The 26,003-nt window shown below is 39.4% G+C and overlaps 2 protein-coding genes across 3 annotated transcripts in view; one reads left to right on the plus strand and one right to left on the minus strand.

Annotated features, from left to right (window-relative positions):
• Window positions 1–5,022: 5,022 nt before the first annotated feature.
• On the minus strand, window positions 5,023–9,597 carry ALG10 (ALG10 alpha-1,2-glucosyltransferase). Its single transcript, XM_081591570.1, has 3 exons — window positions 9,287–9,597; window positions 7,838–8,035; window positions 5,023–6,176 (listed from the first exon to the last, which is right to left on the minus strand). The coding sequence occupies exons 1-3, from the start codon at window positions 9,467–9,469 to the stop codon at window positions 5,121–5,123; spliced, it is 1,437 nt and encodes a 478-aa protein (XP_081447696.1). The 5' UTR covers window positions 9,470–9,597; the 3' UTR covers window positions 5,023–5,120.
• A 73-nt stretch (window positions 9,598–9,670) lies between these two features.
• SYT10 (synaptotagmin 10) overlaps window positions 9,671–26,003 on the plus strand; it is a 187,750-nt gene continuing 171,417 nt past the window's right edge. For both annotated transcript variants that reach the window (XR_014082402.1, XM_081591569.1), the window contains exons 1-2: window positions 9,671–9,799; window positions 23,314–23,361. The gene's annotated coding sequence lies outside the window, so the exon portion shown is untranslated. The remainder of the gene's footprint in view (window positions 9,800–23,313; window positions 23,362–26,003) is intronic.

Raw genomic sequence — 26,003 nt, forward strand, 5'->3', positions numbered from 1 at the left:
CCAGAGAGGAACCCTTCACAACAATTCAAGAGGAGCTGCTGCTGCTAAGTCACTTCAGTCGTGTCCGACTCTGTGCAACCCCATAGATGGCAGCCCACCAGGCTCCACCGTCCCTGGGATTCTCCAGGCAAGAACACTGGAGTGGGGTGCCATTTCCTTCTCCAGTGCATGAAAGGGAAAAGTGAAAGTGAAGTCGCTCAGTCGTGTCCGACTCTTAGCGACCCCATGGACTGCAGCCTACCAGGCTCCTCCGTCCATGGGATTTTCCAGGCAAGAGTACTGGAGAAGAGGAGCACTCCACTGCAAATCTAGAGGTGCCCCCCACCACCACCGCAACTAGAGAAGAGCCCCCTCACCACAACTACTAGAGAGGAGCCTTCATACCACAACTAGAAAGGAACTCACCCACCACAACTAAGAGTTGAACCCCACACCAACAGGAGAGGAGCCCCATAGTGCAGCTAGAGTAGCCACCCGCGCATCGCAACTAGACAGGAGCCACCTTGCACATCGCTGCTAGAGAGGAGTCACCCCAAGACAACTCGAAAGGAGGCCCTACCACAACTCAGGAGGAACCCTGAGTCCCTCCACAACTTGAGAGGAACCCCAAGACCCCCGCCGCAACTTGAGAGGAATCGAGAATCTGGCGCAACTTGAGCCCTTTGCTGTAACATGAGAGGAGATCCCGGCCGCAAAGACAGAGGTGCTGCTGCTGCTGCTAAGTCGCTTCAGTCGTGTCCGACTCTGCGACCCCACAGACGGCAGTCCACCAGGCTCCACCGTCCGTGAGATTCTCCAGGCAAGAACACTGGAGTGGGTTGCCGTTTCCTTCTCCAATGCATGAAAGTGAAAAGTGAAAATGAAGGCGCTCAGTCGTGTCTGACTCTTCGCGACCCCTTGGACTGCAGCCTACCAGGCTCCTCCGTCCATGGGATTTTCCAGGCAAGAGTACTGGAGTGGGTTGCCATTGCCTTAGCTCCCCCACAAGAGCTGGAGAAGATCACCCCACCATAACTAGAAAGGAGCTCCCAGGACACATCACACCTAGAAAGGAGTCACTCTGTCGCAAATGGAGATGAGCCCACTTGTAGGAGTCAGGAAGAATAAAAGAAAAGCAGGCCACGGCAAGGGCCACAAAAGAGATTTATAATTATTGATAAACTGGATGCTATAGGGCATGAGACTCTTGAAACAAGTCCAGAGGGAACAGTTCATAATCTTGAAAACAAGATATGATCCTGGGGTCGGAAAACCGACCCCAGACTGTTTCTCAACTGGCGTCTCAGAGTCACATGTTTTACGTATCTGGTGGAAAATCGATAGATAAGAATATTAGTCTTAGTTACTGATTTGTTATTGATTACTGTTTCTTAATTACTCAATGGTTAATGATCATTTTGTTCTTTGGCCCTTAAGGCCACATGAGTTATAGTTTAACTCCCCGCATATTCTTTCATTCACGGCTGAAAGTATAATAAAGCTGGGTTGGATTCAGTTTTGGCACCTTCACCTTGGAGCGGTGTTGGTCCCGATCCTCGCTGTTCTCTGAATTCCTGTGTCTCCTTTCTCATTCTCTCGTCGTGTTGCGTTTTCGGAAACCCTGCTTGTCGGAGCTGGTCTCCACACCCACTGAAGTAACTCGAGAGGAGCCCCTGAAAACTAGAGGGGAGCAACCCCGTGAAAACTAGTGAGGAGCCCCCAGTGCAAAAAGTAGAAAGAACCCCACCCCACTCCATGGAGCCGCCACCACCACAACCCGAGAGGAAGCATCATCATAACTCCAGAGGAGCCCTGAGTCACCTGCCACAACTCAAGAGGAGCTCTCCGCCGCAACTCCAAATAAGACCCCGCCACAAGTTGTGCCCCCTGGCACACCTGTAACTATTGATGAACACCACTGCCCCATGTGGCTAGAGAGGAACCCTCGGAGGAGTAACACCACTAAAATTAGTGAGTAAACACTAGTGCCAAAAATAGAGAAGACTCCCGTGCTGAGCCGCCCCCACCACAACCCAAGAGTAAGTACTGTGGCAACTTGGGAGGAGACCTGAGTCCCCTGCCGTAACTCGAGGAGCCCTCTGCCGCAACTCCAGAGAAGCCACCGGCCACGAGAGAGGAGCCCCAAGGACATCGCACCTAGAGAGCAACCCCTCCCCTACAAATAGGGACGAGCCCCCCACCACAAATACAGAGGAGACCCCCTGAACATCGCAAAGAGGAGTCCTCTCAGACATTGCAACTAAAGAGCACCCCACCACAACTAGAGAGGAGCCCCCTAGCACACCGCAACTAGGAAGGAGCCCCCACACCACAACTAGAGAGGAGACTGCACACCACAACTAGAGAGGAGTCCCCCCAACCACCAATAGAGATAAGCCGACAAACTGCAACTAGAGAGGAGCCCCCAGGCACAACACAACTTGAGAGGATTTGATTTCTGTTTGACTCTTCTGTCCATGGGGATTCTCTCCAGGCAAGAATATTGGAGTGGGTTGCCATGTCCTTCTTCAGGGGAACTTCCCAACCTAGGAATTGGACCAGGGTCTCCTGCATTGCAGGTGGATTCTTTACCAGCTGAACGACCAGGAAAGCCCCAAACAGTACCCTAAGTAACAGTAATCTCTAAAGTAGTAAATACAGTTTAAGTAAAACAACATAAAATATTCATAATTGGTTTAAGTCTCTTCCCTTGAAAGAGAAATAAATTTTTTAAAAATTTATTCTTTAGTTGGAAGAAAATTGCTTTACAATGTTTTCTTGGTTTCTGCCGAATAATAATGCAATTCAGCCATAATTATACACGCATCACCTCCCTAAGAATTACTTTCTAATCAATAATTCAGTTAAGTCTGTTTTAAAAAAAATGTCAAACATATATATTTATTTGGTAACTCTTGAAAAATATTCAAAATACATAAAACTTCAGGATGTTCCTAAAAGCAGTGCTGTAGAGTACCTTTTAATTCACAGCATTTCAAATGATCTCTTAAAACAGCAGGGACTCTCCACTTAAAAATGAATTAGCACAATGATTTCCTTAACTGATGGGGTGGAATAGTTTCCCCATTATTGCCAGACTACATTAGAGGAAAAAAGGTTTTTGTCTCAGAAATACGCCTAAAACCTAAAAGCATTGTACAGATGGCATCAGATAAGAAATTTGTTTTTCCTAAATTACATATTTTGGGGGGAATTTTGACTTCATATCTCCATTATAAAATAAGAATTTGTTCAAGTGTGCTTTCTTGTCTAATTTGAAAAAAAAGAAGTGTCAGTAAAAATATTTGTCTCACAGTCTGTTATAACTAAAGAGTCAATCTACTTTGTAAGCACTGAATAGAATACAAATTGGCCCCAAAGAGTGTATACAACACAAGACTTTGTATTTATTACTCAGGGCTACACTTGTAATTTGTACTTGTGCACAATTTTATATTTGCAAATAAAGAGTATTTTCCAAATTCACTCCTTATTTGAAACCCAGAGAACCATAATACAACACTGAAAACAGTTCACAGTTGAAAAATTTACAAATGTCAAACTGGATTAAAAAATGAATTCTATTCACAGTTTTAAGTTTACGTGTCAAAGTTAACATACCCAAATAATACTTCTCTGTAAGGGAATGACAACTCAAATGAATGTACTCCAAATAGTAGACACAGAATCCGAAATTAATCCCCCTAAATCATACCCAAACATTTGTTACCTAATCTACAAAATAAGACTAGATCAAATAATTTCTAAACTTCCTTTAAATTCTAGCTTTTGGGGAATAATGGGATCAAATACCAGCTATCTTTAGTTTTTATGTGACTTTGCAAGTCATTTGTTTTTAACCTCTCAGAAAAGATGCTATTTAAAATATCTTAGCAAAGAAATTATTTCCTATAAGTTTTATGAAGTTTATTGAAAAATCTCCCTTAGTAACTTTGATGGGTTAAAAAGTGCTCCACAAAGTTAGAACTTGAAACCTGTAAATATGACCTTATATGGAAAGAGTCTTTGCAGACATAATTAAGTTAAAGATCTAGACATGCAATTATCCTGAATTAGGTGGGCTTTAAATCCAAAGAGAAAGAATTGTTATTATAAGAGAAGGAAGACAGAGAGGAAGGCCATGTGAAGAGAGAGGCAGATACTGGAGTAATCCATCCATAAACCAAGGAACGCCATGGACTGCAGAAAGCAAGAGAGAGGTATGGGATGGATTCTCTTTTGGAGCCTCCAAAGCAGCTAACACTGGTGACATGTTAATTTTAGGCATCTAGCCTTCAGATCTGTGAAAGTTTTTTTAAGCCACCAAATTAGTGGTAATCTGTTATGGCCACCATAGGAAACTAATACAGTAATGTATTTCAGAAAGAAAACCCAATTTAAAAGGTATTATCAAGAACACAATTTATCTTTGGCCATCATATGCTTCACACTAGGAACAGTGAAAGGACATCATCATTTCTAGATTTTTAACAAAAATCCACAACTTGATTCCTAGATAAACACAGAAGAGCCTCTATTTTACAACATTTACTTATCTATGTGAGTCTATTTTACTTATGATTAAAATTATATTTACTAAAATGTTAAACAACTTTTCAATCAATATTACCTAATTGCAAATATTTTTAAAGACTTTGCTAATTTTTCTGAAGAGAATTAATAAATAAGTTTCAGTACTATCAAGCATGCTCAGTTTTCTTAAACCTGTATATAAAAAGCTTCTAAGCTTTTTGAATGGCAAACAGTGTTAAAGAAATATGATAGCTATAAATAATTTTATTTTTCCCATTATTATACAAGCTTACGGAGCAAGTCTTAAATTTTCTTCAGTTCTTTACCATTTAATTTCCTCAGGTTTATACATATACATATATATAAACATACATATATATATATATACACATACATATATATGTATGTGTATTTAAAACACATATTTTAAATACATATTTAAATATGTGTATTTAAAATACATATTTCAGATAGTTAAAACAAAAAATCTGATGTGATCTGAGGGTCACCATAGTGTCTACAAGATATTGCAAAATTTCTACTTAGTTTTCATTATAGAAATAGTCTAAATAATAAGTCTATTTTTAGACTTCAAGATATCCCTGATATTACCACATGAACCTCTGAATGTCTTGACTATTAGGCCATTGAAAAGTCTTGTTCAGAAAGATATAAAAGGTTAGGCAGTTCACAATTGCATAGCAACCCAGCTCACAAACAAGTCTGGATGTGGGTGGCAGAGGTATATTAAGCCTATAAATAACATAGGGTAAAATGAAGTAACGAAATTCTAGCAGCTTCTGAGGTACTGTAACAGTAAACAAGCATATGAAAAACATTAAATTCCAGAAAATCGACTTTGATTTTAATGAGTCAGCAATACTCCAACCAGCAAATATATAGACTGGAACTAACAAATATTTCACAATTTCATATCTTTGAAAAACTCTTTTCCACACATAGAATGTATAATGTCTATTATCTGCTAGCAGGTATTTATGAGCATAAGTAAATTTCCAAACTAAAAATATAGAGATTAAAGTTATCACAAAAAACTGAATTCTCCGTTTCCAAACTAAGCAAAGAAAAGCCCTGATTTTGTTAAGAGACAGCAGGTGAGGAAAGGAAAAAAAGAGAGTAAAAGAGAAAAAGTAGAACAGCTGAGGAAAGTGTAGACAGGCTTCATGACTACTCCGGTCACCAATAACAATTCCACCATTAACTGCCACAAAAGCACAGAACAGAAACATGAGAAGAATGTAGGGCCAAGTCAAAAGTAAAAGCATACTCAAGTTCTTAAAGGACATGGAATAAGCCAAGAGAAACTGAAGAATTTTCCTGAATTCTGAAAATGGTCCTTTAATAGGGGTAGGCCTCTCTTCTTTCTTCTTCTGTAGCTCAGTTTTCCAAGCTTCAGTTAACTTTTGTGCAATGACATTTCCTGCACAGAAGATAGCCCAGATGATATTTGTTTGACGAAACATGAAGCCACAAAATCCAAGCAAGGCTGAAGTTTTATGATTTCCATAAAGACACATCAAGTAGGCAAAAAGAGTAAAAAACATGGATCCTGCTTCTGTATAATAAAGGAAGTTAAAAAAATAGAGTGTGGGAAATATTGCTAATGTTAATGTTGACAAGATCCTCTGGATACATGAGGCAGCCTATGAAAAGAGAAAACACAGTTCACAATAAGACCGACAGGCTATTTCCGCAGAGCTAAGGGAGAGATTTACTAAAAAAAAACAAACAAACCAAAAACTGCCTGAGTTCTACATAAATAAAATTATTCAATATTAACCTTATTCCTGGCTTTGCAAAAATACAGTATATATTTATGAGGGAACTTTTTGATACTTTTTAGTTACACCTAGAAATTTGGAAGCCAATAAAACAATACATATATGTGTCAAAGCTTCTATTGCCTATTAGACTGAGTCATTCAACAAACAGTTAAGGAGTTACTGTGTGCAAGACTATGAACTCAGTTCTCCGGAGAACATGGAGATGAATGGGGCACAGTGCAAGTGGTCCATTTCGGTGAGCCTTCCATAAGCGTTCATTTGGCCATCATCACCAACTTCTAGTGCAGTCTCAAAACTCTGCACTAGAGAGAATTTAAATACGTATATAACATTTATACCACCACATACAATGATTTTACTATTTTGTGATGAAATTACAGGGATCTTCCCGAAAATAGTGGGGCTCATCTAAAGTTAAACATCTTCTTTTGGGCTGATAATCTATTTCAGAATTTGAAAGTACTCTTATTTCCTTGAATTCTATCTTCCAGTTAATCTAAATCACCAAGCCAGATCATGCCATTCCTTTGATTAAAATTAAGGGCTATCCATCACCTACTAGGTAAAGTTTAGAATACTTTCCATGACATAAAAAGGATACTCATGACTTCTCTCCTACCTACTTCTACAGCCTCATATCCCTGTACTTTATAATCTTATAGTTACAAATAGCAATTCCCTGTATCTTGTTGCTCCATGTCTTTCTACAATTGCTAATGCTATTTCTGTCAGAATTCATTCCTATTCTACAGCCCTGTCTGTCATCAAGATTCAGATCAGGTATGATCTTCCTGATGTGTGAAGTCTTACCCAATGCAACCAACAGCTTTCCTTCCCAGCCAGGCTGCAACAAGTGCTCCTTCTCTGTATTCTTGTAGTGTTTTACAGCTATCGTTATCCCACAATTTACACTAATGAAATCATTTCAAGTTAAAACTAACCATTACAGTTAATATTTACTGATTCCTATTACATCCAGCAATATTCTAGGAACCTTCCATTTATTAAGCTCTTTTATGCTTCAGGATAGTCCTGTGAGGTTAAGTCTATATTTTTCCCATTTAACAAATGAAAACATGGAGTCACTAAGGGGTAACCTGCCCAAAGTAACACAATTAGTAAGTGGATAAAATTCAAACCCACGTAATTCATCTCCAGGGTCTGCATTCTTAAATCACAAAAAACTGCCCAGGTAACATCTGTTTCCCCTAATGAAGACATAAGTTTTATAAGAAAAAGACTGCTTCACTTACCTCTGTAGTCTCAGTGCTTAACACACAGAATAAGCACAATAAATATTTACTGAACTGACTTAATTCATGAAAATTTATATATTTTATAATTAGTTTTTCAAATATTTAAACACAAACATCTTCTAAAATGGGGGTAGAAGACTTGCTTTAATTTTACAAAATATATACAAATATTGTTAAAAACATTTTCCACCAAATTTCATAAAATAAATTCACCATAATTGTGGACCTGCCTGTACATAAACTTAAATTATTCTGGAAACAAACCTTGTGTCTGGGTTGCATTTTGCGGAGAAGCAAGTATAGTAAATAGAAGTTGCCAACGCTGAAGAGAAGGTTAACAAATCGGAGCATTCCAATGGAGCAGACAACATGTTCTGACCATCCAAAGATCCAACTGGCAGGCTTGACCACTCCAACTGACAGCAGGTATAAGCCAGGTAATGTAGTAATCATGGGGTCCCACTTAAAAACAAAACGTCAACAACGAAGCAAAAGCAAGAAACAGATTATACTGATAAGACTCACACAGAAATGTCATCTTTATTAATAATCAGGCATTTCTGGGAAGTTATCCTATGACACAGTTAAATGAGTCCTTTTAACATCAGGGCAAATCAGACATTTCCTCTAAAGAAGTCTTCCTTATTGTCTTTTGTATTTGCTTTCTGACTGTTAAAGTATCAGCAACCAGTAGTCAACAACTTAAACTCAGTTTCCAAGACATACTCTTTGGAGGGCCTGTCTTTGGTGATTAAACTGTAAACACCACAGTTTTAAAAAGCCTGGAAATACCTGCTGGAACTCTGATGGGTATGGAGAGAAAAATAAAGAGATTAAAGCACAGGATCCATAATGACAACTACAATGTACTGAGCCAATACTCTGTATTTAATCCTGTAACAAGCCCTATAATAGATACTGTTTTACCATCACTTTCAGATGAGTAATCAGAAACTCAGAAAATTTCCAAGCCACATGAATAGTAAACATTAGCACCAAGTTTTAAAACCAGGTTTTTCTATAACTATAAACTATATTTAACTATACTCTACAATGCCTTCCCCCAAAGGATTTTTATAACCATATCTGCATATGTTGCTGCTGTTATTTAGTCATTAAGTCCTGTCTATTTGTGACCCCACGGACAGTAGCCTGGCAGGCTACTCTGCCCCTGGGATTTCTTCCCAGGCAAAAACACTAGCCTGGGTTGCCATTTCGAAAAGCATATTCAAACACTTCACTGGTTGACAGTTTATCCAGTTTACAGAAGGTTGTTAAAAACACCAAGGGTGGAACTAACATAACTTGTCACTTCTTAGCGGCTCCTATCCCACTCTCAAAATACACAGTGAGATGCTTGACAGGTGACCGAATGTGAATTTTTTTATTTCCTAGGAGCAATCCAACGCCTCTAACTCTGGAACTGGCAAAGAAAAACTAGGATAGCTTATATTAGTTGCCAAAAAGAGGAGCAATAACTTAGTTCCCCATTAGTTAATCTCCCAGAGGATTTCTTGCTAGGAGACAAATCTGCCATTTATGCACTCATTTAGCAAATATTTTACAGCTCTCAGAGAGAGGAACAAAAAATTACCCAGTTCCTTTCCTGTTTGGAGTGAAGGGAGCTAAGGATAAAGACGGGGGAAATCAGCGCTGGGGCCAGATCTTCCCTTTCTAGCCAATGTGAGCGTGCAGACAGGTTGGGGACCCCACCTGCGCGAGAGAGAAATGGCCCTCACAGTAGCGCTGCGCCTGCGGCAGGTGGAAGATCTCGTCCATGTAGGGCTCTCGCAGGGCCCGGCTGAAAGCAGAGAAAAGGAGGCAAGACACTAAAAAGGTACAGCTCAGGGCAGCCGAGAAGTAGTAACCCTCCAGCTGAGCCATTCCTGCCCCCATAGCCAAGAACTTAGTCCCGGAAAATCTGTGCAGAAGTCTCAAGTCCGCAAAGCCGAGTCTGACACTCGGGCTCGAAATGGGCGCGCAAACCGAGACTCGCCGGAGGGATCTGAGAACAGCCGGAAGACAAAGGATGCCGGGAAAGCGCGGACGCGGAGCTTCCGGAAGGGTCGGGTTCTCTGTTTCCTGAGTGACGAATTTAGGTAACGGACAGGACTCTTACTCTGTCAATCACGTTGCACAGGGCGCACTGAGTGGTCAGAACAGCCGGAAGAGGCCGACCTCGGCGATCTGAGGGCCACCGACTTGAGCAGTTTGATGCTTTGAAATGCAAGTATTTGCTTTTCCTAAAGGTCTTTGTTGGCCTTTTTCCTGCTGTTTCCCCCTTTTACCATCAGGAGGCGGCATTTCTCCATGTTTGCAATCCCCAAACTAAAAATTTGTACATTTCCTCCGCCCTGGTTATTTTTGTTTTCTGTCAGATTATCAGAATTACTAAAACGTTCAGGTCCAAGGCATTTGATTTCGTCAACTTTGGAGGATGGGAGGAGGAGCTTTGGTTGTGAAAGGAAAGATGGAGACGTTCAGATTAAAACTCGAAGGTCCAGAGAGACTCTTCACCCTTGAGCGAATTTAGTACTAAGAAATTTTTCAAAATGTGAATACTCTGAACCAGGATTAATTTATATTAGCATTCACAGTCTCAGTCTCAGTTCAGTCGCTCAGTCATGTCCGACTCTTTGCGACCCCATGAACCGCAGCACACCAGGCCTCCGTGTCCATCACCAACTCCTGGAGTCCACCCAAACCCATGTCCCTTGAGTCGGTGATGCCATCCAACCATCTCATCCTCTGTCGTCTGCTTCTCCTCCTGCCCTCAATCTTTCCCAGCATCAGCGTCTTTTCGAATGAGTCAGCTCTTCACCTCTGGTGGCCAAAGTATTGAAGTTTCAGCTTCAGCATCAGTCCTTTCAATGAATATTCAGAACTGATTTCCTTTAGGATGGACTGGTTGGATCTCCTTGCAGTCCAAGGGACTCTCAAGAGTCTTCTCCAACACCACACTTCAAAAGCATCAATTCTTCTGCTGTCAGCTTTCTTTATAGTCCAAATCTCACCTCCATACATGACTACGGGAAAAACCATAGCCTTGACTAGACAGACCTTTGTTGGCAAAGTAATGTCTCTGCTTTTTAATATGCTGTCTAGGTTGCTCATAACTTGCCTTCCAAGGAGTAAGCATCTTTTAATTTCATGGCTGCAATCACCATCTGCAGTGATTTTGGAGCCCAGAAAAATAAAGTCAGCCACCGTTTCCACTATTTCCCCATCTGTCTGCCATGAAGTGATGGGACCGGATGCCATGATCTTAGTTTTCTGAATGTTGAGCTTTAAGCCAACTTTCTCACTCTCCTCTTTCACTTTGATCATGAGGCTCTTTAGTTCTTCCTCTTTCACTTTGGTCAAGAGGCTCTTTAGTTCTTCTTCGTTTCTGCCATAAGGGTGGTGTCATCTGCATATCTGAGGTTATTGATATTTCTCCCGGCAATCTTGATTCCAGCTTGTGCTTCTTCCAGCCCAGCGTTTCTCCTGATGTACTCTGCATATAAGTTAAATAAGCAGGGTGACAGTATACAGCCTTGACGTACTCCTTTTCCTATTTGGAACCAGTCTGTTGTTCCATGTCCAGTTCTAACTGTTGCTTCCTGACCTGCATACAGGTTTCTCAAGAGACAGTTCAGATGGTCTGGTATTCCCATCTCTTTCAGAATTTTCCACAGTTTATTGTGATCCACACAGTCAAAGGCTTTGGCATAGTCAATAAAGCAGAAATAGATGTTTTTCTGGAACTCTCTTGCTTTTTTGATGATCCAGCAGATGTTGTCAATTTGATCTCTGGTTCGTCTGCCTTTTCTAAAACCAGCTTGAACATCTAGAAGTTCACAGTTCATGTATTGCTGAAGCCTGGCTTGGAGAATTTTGAGCATTACTTTACTAGCGTGTGAGATGAGTGCAATTGTGCAGTAGTTTGAGCATTCTTTGGCATTGCCTTTCTTTGGGATTGGAATGAAAACTGACCTTTTCCAGTCCTGTGGCCATTGTTGAGTTTTCCAGGTTTGCTGGCATACCAAGTGCAGCACTTTCACAGCATCATCTTTGAGGATTTGAAATAGCTCAACTGGAATTCCCTCACCTCCCCTAGCTTTGTTCGTAGTGATGTTTTCTAAGGCCCACTTGACTTCACATTCCAGGATGTCTGGCTCTAGGTGAGTGATCACACCATCGTGATTATCTGGGTTGTGAAGATCTTTTCTGTATAGTTCTTCTGTGTATTCTTGCCACCTCTTCTTAATATCTTCTGCTTCTGTTAGGTCCATACCATTTCTGTCCTTTATGGCTCAGATCATAAACTTCTTATTACCAAATTCAGACTGAAATTGAAGAAAGTGGGGAAAACCACTAGACCATTCAGGTATGACCTAAATCAAATCACTTGTGACTATACAGTGGAAGTGAGAAATAGATTTAAGGAACTAGATCTGATAGACAGAGTGCCTGATGAACTATGGACGGAGGTTCGTGACATTGTACAGGAGATAGGAATCAAGACCATCCCTAAGAAAAAAAAAATGCAAAAAAGCACAATGGCTGACTGAGGAGGCCTTACGAATAGCTGTGAAAAGGGAAGCAAAAAGCAAAGGAGAAAAGGGAAGATATACCCATTTGAATGCAGCATTCCAAAGACTAGCAAGGAGAGATAAGAAAGCCTTCCTCAGCGGTCAATGCAAAGAAATAGAGGAAAACAATAGAATGGGAAAGACTAGAGATCTCTTCAAGAAAACTAGAGATACCAAGGGAACATTTCATGCAAAGGTGGGCTCAATGAAGGACAGAAATGGTAGGGACCCAACACAAGCAGAAGATATTTAGAAGAGCTGGCAAGAATACACAGAAAAACTGTACAAAAAAACATCTTCACGCCCCAGATAATGATGCTGGTGTGATCACTCACCTAGAGCCATACATCCTGGAATGTGAAGTGAAATGGGCCTTAGGAAGCATCACTATGATCAAAGCTAGTGGAGTTGATGGAATTCCAGTTGAGCTATTTCAAATCCTCAAAGATGATGCTGTGAAAGTGCATTCACAGTGCATTCAGGCATATTGCAGTATGCTATGGGAGTTGGGGAAACAGTGTTTTAGAAATTGGGGCATTTTAGTTAAAAGGAAAGTATCTCTGTGCCTGAAAGTTTGATGGTTAACATCTCTGTAGCAACATAATGTTTTCTTACCAAATAACAAGCATGCACATCTTAATGGGTGATATACTATGTACCATTTATATTTATAGTCCCTAGAATGTCTTTCACATGTTAGACACTTAACTTTGAAGACTGTTATAGCTTCCGTTGACTTTACACAATTCCAGTATTGGGGGTAGAGGCTGGAGGTGAGATAAAGTATTTGAAGACTGCTGGAGATAAATTATATTTTTGCCTGACATAGCTCACAATGTTTTGTAGAAAAATTTCCTCTTGGGTAACCTCAATCACTGTTGTTTTGGTGGGAATACAAGAGAAATGAGTCAAGATTTAAAGATGCAAACCTCAGGGTTTTCAGTTCAACTATTTCTATGGAGCAAAGCTAATTCACACTCTCCTATTTAAGAAACTTTCTCAAATTCAACTGACTGCCTCTCTACTCAGTCTCTACCATTTTCTTATTAATAAGAGGGGTATGAGGCGAGTATGTGATGGAATAAAAATATGTATAAACCACCGAAATAAAATCATGTCAGGATCCTAATTTGATATGATACTTAGCATTGTATTCCCTATTCTCTCCCATTTGATTATTTAGTCCATGCTGTACTTAATCTGCTTGATATCATGTTCAGGTGATCTATTCCTCAAGAAGTTGATGTGATCTACAGTAACTGACTCCAGAACACATGACTTTCTCAATCACCATATACATATTATAAGGGCAGAAAAATAGTTTTATCCTCTACTCTTGGTACTGAACTCAGGTCTGGCTGCTTGCAGCTCCAAAATCAATATGGGGTGGGGGGGGGAATTGTTGCTGGAAAGGAAAGTTGCTTTTAATCAGAATGCTGGCAGTCTGGGGAGGTGGTGAACTCAGTGCCCCCCCCCCCAAAATCTCCAAAGATTCTACTTCATCATGAAAGTTTTTAGAAGTGTGAAATGGAGTATTTTCTGTCATATCGATAAACAAGATGTCACAGCCATCAGCTATTCCATCCCTACAAATTTGAAATTCTGAACCCAGAGAATGCCCAGAAAGAACAGTGCCTGCAATCTAGCAGTTAACAGGCTGCCGCCACTCTCTCTGGTGACCTAGAGACAAAGGATGTGAAAAATCAAGTTGCTGGATGCTGGTCCTAGATAGCTGAGATGTGTATGAAAGTAATGATTTCAGTGAACCCATACTCTTGCAACTTTCCATACATAGAAAATCATTAAATTCCTTAATTTGAGATATCTGGTTTTCCTTAATAAACAATAATTTTTTGATGCTCAGACTACCTGCCCCTTGTTGCAAACTGCTATATAACTTGGTTCCTCCTTCTCACCTCCTGGTAACAGTTCTCTCAGGGTCGCTTGAGATGCTGTCTCCCAAGCTTGAAGTCCTAAAATTTTCTGCCAAATAAAGCATAACTCTCAACTTCTAAGTTATGACTATTTTTGAAGTCAACAGAGGGGAAAATAATGTAATCTCAGTTAATCATTAAAATAGGGATTAGAGTCATCGCCACTGAGTGAAGGCTTATGTGCAGATTTGTCCACCTCTTGTGATTTTTCTTCAAATGCTATCTTGTTCATATAGTTTGTTCACTAGTTAACTCAAGGGAAAGCTAGGGAAGAGAGCTGGTCATCTGTTAATCACATTCTTCATTTCTACTTCTTTGACCTATGGAAAGAACCAACATTTTAGGCAAGGTATTGTGTGATCAAAATATTTGAAAGGGATGCTATGGCTAGAGATGAGTAGAGCATGAAGGTGCCTGGTTTATGGTTAGTGTCAAGAAAAATGGGGCCTCCCACAGAAAACTCTTTTCTGCCAAAAACTGCTTATACTCTTCTATGTCCCAAACTGGGGCATCTGTAACAAAAGACAGACTGAAAAGAAAAAAGCATAAAATTTATTTAATGTAAGTTCCATGTGATATGGAAGCCTTCATGAGGAAATGAGGACCTGAAGGAATAGTTTAAACATGAACGTTTTTTATTAGATTGATGGAAAGCAGAAAGTCATGGAAGAATATAAGTGCATGAGGTAAGTGTAGTAAATGGAAGGAAACTTAGCAGGGCCTGTTTATTCAGGTTCCTCTATATTCTTTTGATAGGGACAGAGAAATGGGACAACATACATGATTAAAAAGTTAATCCTACTAGGGGATTGTAAGTAGAGAAAAAAGTATGTGATATTCCTATAAGTTAATGATTACTCAAGAAAGCAGAATTGCTAAACCACAAAACCAAACAGGCTAGCTTAGCAAGAAAACCATGTAACAGAATGAGACATTCCCCAAAGCAATAGAACAGTGGTTACATGAAACTAACATCCTGCACAGTGAGCTCAGTAAGTTAACAATTCCTAGGTCATGCTCCTATAGGCATCAGTTCAGTTCAGTTCAGTTGCTCAGTCCTGTCTGACTCTTGCAACCCCATGGATTGCAGCATGACTGGCTTCCGTGTCCATCACCAACTTCCAGACCTTACTCAAACTCATGTCCATTTGAATCAGTGATGCCATCCAACCATCTCATCCTCTGTTGTCTGCTTCTCTTCCTGCCCTCAATCTTTCCCAGCATCAGGGTCTTTTCAAATGAGTCAGTTCTTTGCAACAGGTGGCCAAAGTATTGGAGCTTCAGCTTCAGCATCAGTCCTTCCAATGAATATTCAGGACTGATTTCCTTTAGGATGGACTGGTTGGATCTCCTTGCAGTCCAAGGGACTCTCAAGAGTCTTCTCCAACACCACACTTCAAAAGCATCAATTCTTTGGTGCTGAGGTTTCTTTATAGTGGAACTCTCACATCCGTAAATGACTACTGGAAAAACAATAGCTTTGACTAAATGGACCTTTGTTGGCAAAGTAATGTCTGATTTTTAATATGCTGTCTAGGTTGGCCATAGCTTTTCTTCCAAGGATCAAGTGTCTTTTAATTTCATGACTACAGTCACCATCTGCAGTGATTTTGGAGCCCCCAAAAGTAAAGTCTGTCACTGTTTCTATTGTTTCCCCATCTATTTGCCATGAAGTGATGGGATTAGATGCCATGATCTTAGTTTTCTGAATATTGAGTTTTAAGCCAACATTTTCACTCTCTTCTTTCACTTTCATCGAAATGCTCTTTAGTTCTTCACTTTCTGCCATAAAGCTGGTGTCATCTGTGTATCTGAGGTTATTGATATTTTTCCCGGAAATCTTGATTCCAGCTTGTGCTTCATCCAGCCCAGTATTTCACATGATGTATTCTGCATATAAGTTAAATAAGCAGGATGACAATATACAACCTAGACGTACTCCTTTCCCAATTTGGAACCAGTCTCTTGTTCCATGTCCAGTCCTAACTGTTACTTCCTGACCTGCATATAGATTTTTCAAGAGGCAGGTCAAGTGGTCTGGTATTCCCATATCTTGAAGAATTTTCCCCAGTTTGTTGTGATCCACACAGTCAAAATCTTTGGTGTAGTCAATGAAGCAGAAGTAAATGTTTTTCTGGAACTCTCTTGCTTTTACGATGATCCAACTGATGTTGGCAATTTGATCTCTGGTTCCTCTGCCTTTTCTAAATCCAGCTTGAACATCTGGATGTTCATGGTTCACATACTGCTGAAGCCTGGCTTGGAGAATTTTGAGCATTACTTTGCTAGTTTGTGAGATGAGTGCAGTTGTGTGGTAATTTGAACATTCTTTGGTATTGCCCTTCTTTGGGATTGGAATGAAAACTGACCTTTTCCAGTCCTGTGGCCACTGCTGAGCATTCCAGATTTGCTGGCATATCGAGTGCAGCACTTTCACAGCATCATCTTTGAGGATTTGAAATAGCTCAACTGGAATTCCATCACCTCCACTAGCTTTGTTCATAGTGATGCTTCCTAAGGCCCATTTCACTTCACATTCCAGGATGTCTGGCTCGAGGTGAGTGATCACACCATTGTGGTTATCTGGGTCATGAAGATCTTTTTCGTATAGTTCTTCTGTGTATTCTTGCCACCTCTTCTTAATATCTTCTGTTTCTGTTAGGTCCATACCATTTCTGTCCTTCATTGCAAATATTACTTAGTATGCCTATATGCACAGTAAAAACAAAAATATAAGGAAGGGGTGACATTATACTGAACCTTGAAATTATTTGCCATTTTAACTATATGCTATTGCATTTTATTTCCATTGCACCATGACAGTCTTGGCTTATCCGTGTAAGGACAAAAAAACTCCCCAGTCCAACATGCAGAAAGAACTGATGATGGAAATGTGACATCTACTCAAGAATGAGAAAGAAGGTGGTCTTTTTCCTCTCCCCACTTTCCCTTTGACTACAAAACTGTAGCTCATTAAGGTCCTGGGGTGTGTCATCCTCTTGCCTGCCCACTTATAAGCCTCACAAGCATCCTATTCTAATAAATCTTCTTGTATATCACTTTGTATTCAGCCTCATGCTGAATTTCTTCTGTGCTATGACATAAAGAATTGAAGTTCCTCAGAGCTCCTTGAGATGCATTTCCGCAGTTTCACCTTTATCTTCAGAAATAATGATACTCTTTCTTTTGGGAATTGAAAGGGCACCTCTTATGTGAGGTTTTTCTGACCTACTTCAGGGAAAGATAAGAATGTCCTTCTTAGGTTTTGTGATCTGCTTCATTGGAAGATCAGATAGTTCTTCCTGCATATGCTAATCCTTAGGACTCCTTATGCTTGAGGTATTTAATATGTCAAGGTGCCATGTTTTGAACCTAGAGTGTCCTGAACCCCTGTCAACCACCTAAAACCTACTGACTTTTTCTAGAAATAGTGGGAATTTTTGAAGGTAATGGTACAAAGCCAGACACTTATGCTATGTATTTCTCTCCATAGCACTTGCCACCAAGGTCTTACATTGAACATCTGACCCCTATACATGTCCCACATATCCCTTTAAAATAATTGGAAAGTCTCATGGAAATAAAGGTTTTTAGAAATGGTAGTTTCATTAATAATTTACTTGTCTTCATTTTACAGAATAAGTTGAAGTCAAAATGAGTGATTTACGTGAAATCACATATGAAGTTAGTAGCAGAGTCATAGTTAGAAATTAGAATATCAGACTGACAGTAATAAAGTAACTCCATAGATTTATGGTTTAAAATAATCTTCAATTTATACTGAATATTTCATTAATCTCAATAACTTTTTATTTACATTCTATTCTTTTGCGTTTACATTCACCAAGACAAAACACAGATTTTATTTTTTTTAAATGTCGATGGTACAGGCTAATTGCATCAAAATCTGCTGAGAAGCTTTGTAAAAAACTAGATTCCAGACTATTATCTCACACCACTGAGTAATAATTTTCAGATAATAATCATCAGTGAAAAGCATATTACCCAAGAATGTTAATACAATAAAATGAAATATACATTGTTTATTACTGTCTCAAAATTTTAGTTTCTGTAACTACTACATTTTAATGATTGATAATACATCTGTGCAAACATATTTAAGATAGGCCTATGTTATTAAAGAAGTGATTTTTCAGACTTCTTTTCACTAGAGGGTGCTGATAACTTCTGTAAAATCAGGACCAATTTGTTACCTTTCCTTAAAAATTGATTCCAATTATGTTTTAGCTGATTATTGATCAGCACTCCAATATATGCTTAACAAGACTGTCACTCAGTATGGTTGTTTGTAGTTTTTAAAGTTCATTATTTTCAATATTAATTCATTACTATTATTTTTATATTGATGATATCTTACAATTATCATATCATCATGCAAGAAATACTGGAGGCAGGTGAGAGACTGGAGAGAGACTGATAGAAATGCATATGTGTCACTTGGAAACAATCGAAAAAACATAGTTCATTTTCCTGGACCCTTCAAGCAAGTGAAGTGAATGCTTTATACCTCGGGGGAAGGTGAGGGAGGAGATGTTTGCATCCCAGGACACAAGCAAAGCCCCACTGATTCTGGGAAAGGGAGAAAAGTGAAAACCTGTCGCTGATGGAAGGACAAGAATGCCTTTGGGCCCAATATCCTGCACTACTTCAAAGAAGAGATCTGTTGCCTTTAGGGGAGAGGCTAATGGCAGATGCAAACTCTTCATCTCTCTAGAGCAACTCTCCCTCCCTCTAGGGCTACCACAGATGCAAGGCTACCATACCATGGAGGAACAGGAACAACGTGAAAGTCCATCCCTAAGACCTAGATACAGGGCACGCTTAACATGGAAGATGGATCAGGAATACTAAATCAAACTCCTTTGAAACTATCTCTGAGTGACAAAGCAGTTTACTGTTGCAGCGGGGCAAAGACATGGAGAGAGAAGCCTCTGAAATGCATGCTTGCAAAGATGGATGAAAGTTGTGAATGGAGCAAGAATACTGACAAAAACACCTTTGACACCCATGGTTCAGTACTTAGCACAAAGTAAAAGCAGACCTCTATCTCTACTTTCCTGGTGGTTCAGTTGGTAAAAGAATCTGCCTGCAGTGCAGGAGATCTGAGTTTGACCCTTGAGTTGGGAAGATCCCCTAGAGAAGGGAAAGGCTACCCACTCGAGAATTTTGGCCTGGAGAATTCCATGGATTGTATAGTTCATGGGGTCACAAAGAATTGGACATGACTGAGTGACTGTCACTCACTCACCCACTAGAATTTGAAGTCCGTGATGTACCTTCATGTTGTGTGTGTGTCAATTATATAACCTAAGCACATATTTCTATAGAGTATATAGTATATGCCTAGGATTGTAATTGCTAGTTCATAAATCTGTGTATTTTTTAGTTGAAATATTGAAAAAGAGTTTTCCAAAGTGGTTGTTCTAAATTATACTTATTACCACTTAGCAACTAAACCACCACCACCACCAAGCAGTATTTGAGAGCTTTCTTATTTCCTAGCCTTGTCAGAGAAAAGGTGTGGGTGTCCCCCCTAGTGAGGAGGAGCACAGTAAAGAGGCAGTTAAGTCATTTGTATAGATCAGTTCTTCCAGGTTGTCGTCCTCTTCCAGGCAAATTATCTGGTTTCTTTTTCCACACCTGACCTTCCCTGGAACCCTACCCTGGGGTGCCCATGCACCCCTCAGTCAAGATGGATCTCGAAGTGAAGGCTTCTGGGAGGAGCAAGACTCATTATGGCCTAGCTTTATCCCTTGACTTTTGACCCACAAGAAGCCTTTCTGTGCATGTGTAGTGTCTGCCTTGTCCTAAAAGAGGAGGAAGGGAGATCTGTTAATGCTTTACTCAAACAAGGTTTTGCCCCTCTTTGTCCTTGCCATGACTATTACGGAGCTTACAAGAGACAAAAACTGGCTATTTACCTTACTTCTGTTGTTACTTCCATTTTGGAGGGCAAAGTGAAAGTGAAAGTCTCAGTCGTGTCCAACTCTTTGTGACCCCATGGACTATACAGTCCATGGAATTCTCCTGGCCAGAATACTGGAGTGAATATCCCTTCCCTTCTCCAGGGGATCTTCCTAACTCAGGGATCGAACCCAGGTCTCCCGCATTGCGGGCAGATTCTTTACCAGCTGAGCCACCAGGGAAAGAGGCTGATCTTAAATGCCTCAACTGGAGCCCACCAATCTCTTGTCTCAGGGAATGCAAATAGGAGGCTAGTTGTAAATGTCTAATCTGGAGTACATCTATCTCCTACATCATTATAACCAATGAAAATGAGTATGGTATTTTTTGTCATTAATAGTTTAAATATAATACATTTATATTTAATTAATTATATTAATCATATCCTACACAAGTATATTTAAAATTTTGTATCTCATACAATGTTATTATATGTCCATAGAGCATTTAGGGAAACTGGCAAAAAGATAAACATTACTAAATTTCAAAAAGTAGAATTCTTTTATGTGTGTGATTCAGTGATACATATACACATATGTTACTTTTGAAATTGTTTTTCACTATAGATTGTTATAAGATATTGACTGTAGTTCCCTGTGCTATAGTGTAAACTTTTGTAGCTAGTTGCATATTTATTTTTTAAAATTAGAAATCTAGTGTTCTCTTCATACTAAGTCAAGCAAGTGGAATCCATGTCAAATATTTTAGTTAGGTAAAAATTCACAAGTTTTCTAAAATATTTATGTTATATATATTATTTATACATATGTATGCAAGAGCTTCTCTACTGTACTTTATACATGCTTGAGAAAGAACATAAAAATAAAAAAAGGAGATGGAGAAATTGGAAAACATAAACTAAATGAAATGGAGCATTGAATATGAAATAGAAAAAGTGAAACAAACTAGATAAAAGTAAAAGATCCTCATATAGTCCAGTTGTTTCTGAACATTGCTGTTCATTAGAAACATGCCTGGATCTCTGGCCAAAAAAAAAAAAGAATAATAAAATAAAATAAAAAAGCAATACCCGGGAGTTTGTATATTTTTTTAAAAATTCCAAGATAATTTTGATATGCATCTGGATTTTAAAAAGTGATTACAGGTTTTTCTATTAAATGGTAGTTTTGGTGCATAGAATTCTATAATTTTTCTGTTGACCAATCATGATACAATGTTATTAAGTGAGTAATAGTTACATAATCACAATAATAAAAGATGTTTATCAGTTTTCTCAATCAATAGCCAGACAAAAAGTAAAATAATTGTAACTGCAAGCCATAATGGGAACATGATTAAATTAACAGAATAAAATAATTGCATACAATTAGAGTGATGTGGTAAGCAGACGTGCACACATTTTCATCTGCTCAGTCAGCCTATGTCTTTTGGTTAGTGATTTAATCCATTTACATTTAAGGTAATTATCGATGCTATGATCCTATTAGTATTTTCTTAATTGTTTTGGTTTTATTTTCTGTAAGTAGAGCTTTTCCCTCTCTTGTTTTCTTCCTAGAGAAGTTCCTTTGCATTTGTTGTAAAGCTGGTTTAGTGATGCAGAAATCTTTTAACTTTTGCTTGTCTGGAAAGCTTTTGATTTCTCCATCAAATCTGAAGGAGAGTCTTGCTGGGTAGAGTATTCTTGGTTATAGGTTCTTCCCATTCATCCCTTTACATATGTCATGACTTTCCTTTCTGGCTTGTAGAGGTTCTGTTGAGAAATTAGCTGATAGCCTGATGGGAGCTCCCTTGGATGTTATATGTAATTTTTCCCTTGTTGACTTTAATTCTTTATCTGTGTCTTTAATTTTTGTCAATTTGATTACTATGTGTCTTGATGTGCTCCTCCTTGGGTTTATCTTGCCTGGGACTCTCTCTGCTTCCTGGACTTGGTTGATTATTTCCTTTCCCATGTTAGAGAAGTTTTCAGCTATTATCTCTTCAAGTGTTTCCTCAGGTCCTTTCTCTCTCTCTCTCTTCTCCTTCTGGGACCCATATAATGTGAATGTTCATGTGTTTAATGTTGTTCCAGAGGTCTCTTAGGCTGTCTTCATTTCTTTTCATTCTTTTTTCTATAGCCTGTTCTATAGCAGTGATTTCTACCATTCTGTCCCTCAGGTCATTTATCCATGCTGCTGCCTCGGTTATTCTGCTATGAGTTCCTTCTGGTGTATTATTCATCTCTATTTGTTTATTTTTTGGTTCTTGTTGGTTTTTGGTAAACATTTCTTGCATCTTCTCAATCTTTGCTTCCATTCTTTTTCTAAGATTCTGGATCATCTTCACTGTCATTATTCAGAGAATTTTTTTCTGGAAGGTTCCCTATCTCCAGTTCATTTTGTTGTCTTTCTGGTGTTTTATCTTGCCTCGAATCTGAAAGGTAACTCTGCTTTTTCCTGCTGATTAACTTTCTGTAATGTAGTTTTGTTTTAGCCATTATGGGATTGTGATTCTTCTTGTTGCTTCTGTCTGCCTTCTGATGGAGGAGGCTAAGAGGCTCGTGTAAGCTTCCTGATAGGAGGGACTGGTAATGGGGAAAACTGGGTCTTACTCTGGTGGGAAGGTCCTTGCTCAGTAAAGCTTTAACCCAATTATCCTCTGATGGGTGGAGTTGCACTCCCTACCTGGTAGTGGTTTGGCCAGAGGTGACCTAGCCCTCAGGTCTATGGGCTGTATGGTCAGATTAATGGTGACCTCCAAGAGGGTTTATGCCAACGGGGGACTTCCCGGAGAGCTGCTGCTTATCCCCTGTCCCTGTGGTGAGCTCCTGCAGACCCATACCTCCACAGGAGACCCTCTGACGCTAGCAGACAGTTTTGGTTCAGTTTCCTGTGGAGTCACCGCTCCTTTCCTCTGAGTCTTGGTGCACACAAGGTTTTGTTTGTGCCCTTCAAGACAGGGGCCTCTGTTTCCCCCAGTCCTGTGGAAGTCTTGTAATCAAATTCCAAAGGCCTTCAAGGACAGATTCCCTGGGATCTCCCAGTCGCTTTGTCAGGTCCTCAGCTGGGAAGCCTGACATGGGGTTCTGAACCTTCACAACAGTGGGAGAAGTTCTTTGGTATTATTGTTCTCTAGTTTGTGGGTTACACACCCTGCAGTTATGGGATTTGATTTTATTGTGGTTGTGTCCCTCCTACTGTCTTGCTGTGGCTTCTTCTCTGTCTTTAGATGTGGAGTACCTTTTTATGGTAGGTTCCTCCTGTTGATGATTGTTCGACAGCTTGTTGTGATTTTGGTACTCTCATAGGAGGAGATGAGCATACGTCCATCAACTCGCCATCTTGAACTGGAAGTGGTGAGTATGTTTATAATGAGTCATTTGAATATTCTTATTTATGGAGATTTTACTCAAGTCAGTTGTCCACTTTTCTAAGTTGTGTGCCTTTTAATTCCTTATTTGTAGTGAACCCTTTGTTGTTTGGATGTCTTGAAAATTTTCTACCCTCTGTGACTTACTTAACTATTTATAAAGTGATCAAATCTACTAAATTTATGTATTCAGATTTAGCAGTCTTTTCCTTTATGGTAACTTCCATTGATGAAGTTTCCATATATTCTGAGGTCAGGACTTCTAAAATATTTTACAGAATCTCAATTATTTGCCTTTCAAACTTAGATCTATGATCTACCTATAATGGATTCTAGTGCATTATGCGAGCTCTGAATCTAGATGGTTTCCATAAAAATAAACAATTGTCCTAGGAAAATTGTAAAAGGCTACTTTACTGCCTCTGCTCTACAGTGTCACTTATGTCAAATGAAGAAAATAAATGCCCATATTTGCATGTGTCTCTTTCTAAACTCTCTATTCCATTCCATTGCTGTATTTGTCATTATAACATTACATTATTTTACTACATTTTCAAAATAAATCTTGATAACTGGTAGGGCATTTTTTCCCATTCCCAGGTGGCACTAGTGATAAAGAATCCACCTACCAATGCAGGAGATGCAAGATGCAAGTTCGATCCCTGGGTTAGAAAGATCCCCTGGAGAAGAGAATGGCATCCCACTCCAGTAGTCTTGCCTATAAAATCCCATGGACAGAGGAGCCTGGTGGGATACAGTCCATGACGGGATTGCAAAGAGTCAGACACGGCTGAGCACACACATTTTTTTCCACTGTGTTCTTCTTTTTTCAGAGTATTTTGGATACTCTTGGATATTATATATCCATTTATATTTTATTAATTGCCACAAAAAACTAGTTGCTGTTTCAATTAATATTGTATTGAATCTGTTTAGCTATTATGGGAGAGAATTGACATTTTTACTGTATCAAGTAGTTCACTACCCTTTTAGTTTTTGATATTGGTTGTCAACCTCTTTTCAGTACATCAGTCTGCGTCTTGTTTTTAAACAATTCCATAAATTCAAACAAATGATAGAGGAGAGAATATTACATATAAGTGAAGGATGCAAATAAACTATATCCTCATATTTCATAGTATGAAGTCAATGAGAATGTCTGATATTGAAACCCCCTTCATGGATCACTGCCTTGTCATGGTGAAGGGGCTTGCATAACTCAATGAAGCTATGAGCCATGCCATGCAGAGCCACCCAAGATGGACGGGTCTTAGCAGAGAGTTCTGACAAAACGTGATCCACTGGAGGAGGGAATGGCAAACCACTCCAGTATACTTGCTGTGAGATCCTCATGAATCTGTATAAAAGGCCAAAAAGATATGACACCAAAAGATGAGACCCCAGGTCTGAAGGTGTCCAATATGCTCCTGAGAAAGAGTGGAGGAGAATTGCCAATAGCCCCAGAATGAATGAATCTGCTGGGCCAAAGCAGATAGGATGCTCAGTTACTGATGTGTCTGGTGACAAAAGTAAAATCCAATGCTGCAAAGAACAATAGTGTATAGGAACCTGTAATGTTAGGTCCATGACTCAAGGAAAATTGGACATGGTCAAACAAGAAGATGGTAAGAATAAAAATCGACATCCTAGGAATCAGCAAACTAAAATGGACAAGAATAGGCTAATTTAATATAGATGGCCATTATATCTACTACTGTCAGCAAGAATCCCATAGTAGAAATGGAGTAGGCCTCATAATCAACAAGAGTGTCTAAAATACAATACTTGGGTGCAGTCTCAACAATGACGGAATGATCTAGGTTTGTTTCCAAGGCAAGCCATACAACATCAGAGTAATCCAAGTCTATGCCTCTACCACCAATGCTGAAGATGCTGAAGTTGATCTGTCCTATGAAGACCTAGAAGACCTCCTAGAACTAACACCCAAAAAAAGATGTTCTATTCATCATTGTGGATTTGAATGCAAAAGTACGACGTCAAGATATACCTGGAGTAACAGCAAGTTTGGCTTTGGAGAACAAACTGAAGCAGGTTAAAGGCTAACTGAATTTTGCCAAGAGAATGCACTAGTCATAGCAAATACTCTTTTTCAACATCTTTTTCAGCACAAGAGATGACTTTACACATGGACAACACCAAATGGTCAATACTGAAATCAAATTGATTCCATTCTTTGTAGCTGAAGATGATTGTATACAGTTAGCAAAAACAAAACCTGGAGCTGACTGTTGCTTAGATCGTTAGCTTCTCATAGTAAAATTCAGGCTTAAACTAAAGAAAGCAAGGAAATGGTTTTTCTGGCTAACCAGGTATGACTTAAATAATATCCTTTATGAATTTGCAGTAGAGGTAATGCATAGATTCAAGGCACTAGATCTAGATAACAGTGTACCTGAAGAACTATGGACAGAGGTCCATAATACTATACAGGAGGCAGTGAACAAAGTCATGCCAAAGAAAAAGAAAAACAGGGAGGCAAAGTGGTTATCTAAGGAGGCTTTATGAACAGTGGAAGGATAAAGAGAAGTGAAAAGTAAGGGAGAGAGGGACGTTTAATTTACATTCAATTAAATGCAGAGTTTCAAAGAACGGAAGAGATAAGAAGGC

Source organism: Giraffa tippelskirchi, chromosome 4, assembly GCF_054371585.1.
Source record: "Giraffa tippelskirchi isolate mGirTip1 chromosome 4, T2T-mGirTip1v1.2.pri, whole genome shotgun sequence".
Lineage (NCBI taxonomy): Eukaryota > Metazoa > Chordata > Mammalia > Artiodactyla > Giraffidae > Giraffa > Giraffa tippelskirchi.